Raw genomic sequence first — 3,003 nt, 5'->3', positions numbered from 1 at the left:
TTTCTTGCCTGTTCTTCAAAATATTGTCATTATTACGTTGACAAGTCGAGCAATATTTCTGTAGGACTCGCGCGCGCTCCTGGAGAAGTTCATTTGAATGGGATGTCAGGGGTGAGCGATGTTGTCGCGCGCATCTCATTTGATCACAGCTCTCGCGCTCAGGTGGGGGACTCTTGGTTAAACCTCAAGCTTTTCCTCCCACCAGCAGGGAAATCAACCACAGCAGCATGCCGCGGTCCCCCGCGCAGCCTCTTTTGACCGCACGTCGAGCATAATCCAAACAAATATTCTTACTACTTTTTACACTTGAGAGAAACTCACAAAAGGCATTTCTTAGGCAGTTTATAAGTACTTCTGTAGTTTGCCAAGTCACCGGGACCAGCAAAGATGCCCCACCAAGAGCAGGTGCTGGCTCACGGGAACCTCTGCGCCCCGGGTCCTCCAAACAACGCCGGGTACAACAGCAACCCGGTGCCCGTCATCATTCAGACAGAGTCCCGCGATAAATGGGGCAAAAAAATGGATTTTCTTTTATCAGTCATCGGTTTTGCGGTAGATCTCGGAAATGTTTGGAGATTTCCATATATCTGTTATCAAAACGGCGGTGGTAAGAGTTATTAACTTTTATGAACTGTTTGTATTTACTCCTATTTCCTTTTTTAAATGTACATTACATTGTGCAAAAATATCCATTCACAAAAACAGTTTTAAATTGTGTCTTGCTACTTTGATCAGTTGAAATTTGATATGTGAAAAATAAGTGAAATTTGATGAGCGAAATAACACATTTAAAAACCCAAGGGCGCATGAGCTGTCCACGGTGCTGAAATGATTATTTTGTTGTTGTTGTTGTTGTTTTTAACGTTTGACAAACCTCTTAACTACAGAATAAGCAACAGAACTGAAAGACTAAACCTTTCAGCCCAATAAAACTAAAACGTTCGGTTTAATTGGTGACAAGTTTTAAAGCAAAATCAATGATTCAAACGCCACAACCAAATTAACCCCTTCATTCACTTCATCCAAAAAATAAGAAAATGTTGAATCGAGTCTGAAAACACATTAGCATAGAGCAGAGATAATACGCAATAGTAGAAAATAAAAAAATAAAATTCCCATCCGTCATCATCATGACATTTATTTTACAGGGTATCATTTTAAATAAGTATTTACCAAAGGGAAAAACACCCAATGTTTTTTTAATAAGCTACCTGAAGGCTACAAGATTTGGACTGTTCATTTTGTAGTTTTTAAATAACAAACATATTGGTGCAACAAACTTGCCAATTGGGTTTATATACCCTTCATACAGTGTTTTCTAGGCTGACCTGATTTAATAATGTAACTTTGTTCTTTTTTTGGTTTGTATTCTCAATATATGAAACAATGCTTATTCTAATTATGTTTATTGAAACTTCTGCTCCAGTGCACCTGTGAAGCAGACATGGCCAGCTGCAGTCATCAATCATGTATTCATGATTTAAACTGGGCAGATACCGAGATCAACAAGTGTCAGACTACAAATCTCATCTCATTTTTTTTGAAGTAACCTATTGAAATTACTGAAATGAAATGTAACATGATTTATTAACATACATAAATACATACAGATATATTTACTTAATGGAAGATTTGGTAACACTTTAGATTAGAGTTTTCCCTCAGTAAACTCCTAATTTGCAGTTTATTGATCGTAAGTTAAGGTAGTAGATGTAGTAGTTATGGTTAGGTACTGGGTAGGGTTAAGGGATGTATAATATGCTTATGCAGAATAAAGCATTCATATGTGCTTTATAAGTACTAATAAAAAAACAACCTGCTAGTAACATGCATGCTAATAAGCAACTACTTGACAGTGAATAGTGTTCCCTAATCTGAAGTGTTACAGAAGATTTATGCACTTACAAGCTTATTGTAAGTCTTCAAATTCTCCCTGGTTGATCTCACTTATTTTTGTGAGATGAAAATCGCTTTGATCTGTTATAATTGTGTTCTTCAGGTGCATTTCTTATTCCATATGTCCTGATGGCTATATTCGGTGGGGTGCCACTTTTCTACATGGAGTTAGCTCTGGGACAGTTCCACAGGACAGGTGCCATATCCATATGGAAACATATTTGCCCTATGTTTAAAGGTGAGATCAATTCTGTCTCATATACAATATTGTAATGTTTGAGCATTAAAAGTCTATAAATGTTCACTTTTCTATACTTCTAACTTTAGGAAAGGTTCAAAGTCTATAAAAAGGAAAGAAAAAGAAACTAATACACATTCACAGAGATAGACGGACAGAGAAAACCGACACTGTGTCATACTGAGAGATTTCATTAACAAAACCCTGACATCATTTTCTCTTCCCTGTCAGGTATTGGTTTCGCCATCTGCATCATTGCACTGTATGTGTCCTTCTACTATAACACTATCATCGCCTGGGCTCTGTTCTACTTCTACTCCTCCTTCAGTAGCACTCTGCCCTGGACCAGCTGTGATAATGAATGGAACACAGAAAACTGCACTAACTACTTCGGAAAAGACAACGTGACCTGGACTAACTATTCACGCTCACCTGCCGAGGAGTTTTACACGTAAGTGCATGTAAGTGGCTGCACTGAAAGAGGGCAAATATGGCAAAGAAAGAGAGAGGGAAAGAAAATAAGGGCTAGATTGAGCAAAAATAAATAACAACGGGGAAAAACAGCATTGTGGATGAAAGGTGGAACAGCATATATGTGACCCTGGAGCACAAAAGCAGTCTTAAGTGTCAATTAATATATGTGTGTGTACTGTCTATATTTATTATGTATATACAAATACACACACATGCATGTATATATTTACAAAAAATGTTGTTTATATATTAAATATATTTATATATAATATAAATTATATGAATAAATATATACATGCAAATATTTTCAAAATATATATTGTATGTGTGTGTGTTTGTATATACATAACAATTATACACAGTAAACAGCAAACATATATTATGTAAACAAAAAC

General features: G+C 36.4%; 1 protein-coding gene across 1 annotated transcript in view; it reads left to right on the top strand.

Moving 5' to 3' along the window:
• Positions 1 to 387: 387 nt before the first annotated feature.
• The window catches only part of slc6a4b (solute carrier family 6 member 4b), a 10,494-nt gene continuing 7,878 nt past the window's right edge, over positions 388 to 3,003 (top strand). The window contains exons 1-3 of the mRNA XM_016441749.1: positions 388 to 607; positions 2,000 to 2,134; positions 2,366 to 2,585. Of these exons, the coding sequence (XP_016297235.1) occupies positions 388 to 607; positions 2,000 to 2,134; positions 2,366 to 2,585 (575 nt within the window). The remainder of the gene's footprint in view (positions 608 to 1,999; positions 2,135 to 2,365; positions 2,586 to 3,003) is intronic.

The sequence above is a fragment of the Sinocyclocheilus anshuiensis genome, unplaced genomic scaffold (genome assembly GCF_001515605.1).
Source record: "Sinocyclocheilus anshuiensis isolate Anshui unplaced genomic scaffold, SAMN03320099.WGS_v1.1 scaffold799, whole genome shotgun sequence".
NCBI lineage: Eukaryota > Metazoa > Chordata > Actinopteri > Cypriniformes > Cyprinidae > Sinocyclocheilus > Sinocyclocheilus anshuiensis.
The sequence above is the reverse complement of the archived record's forward strand: the minus strand, read 5'-3'. Positions and strand labels throughout refer to the sequence as shown.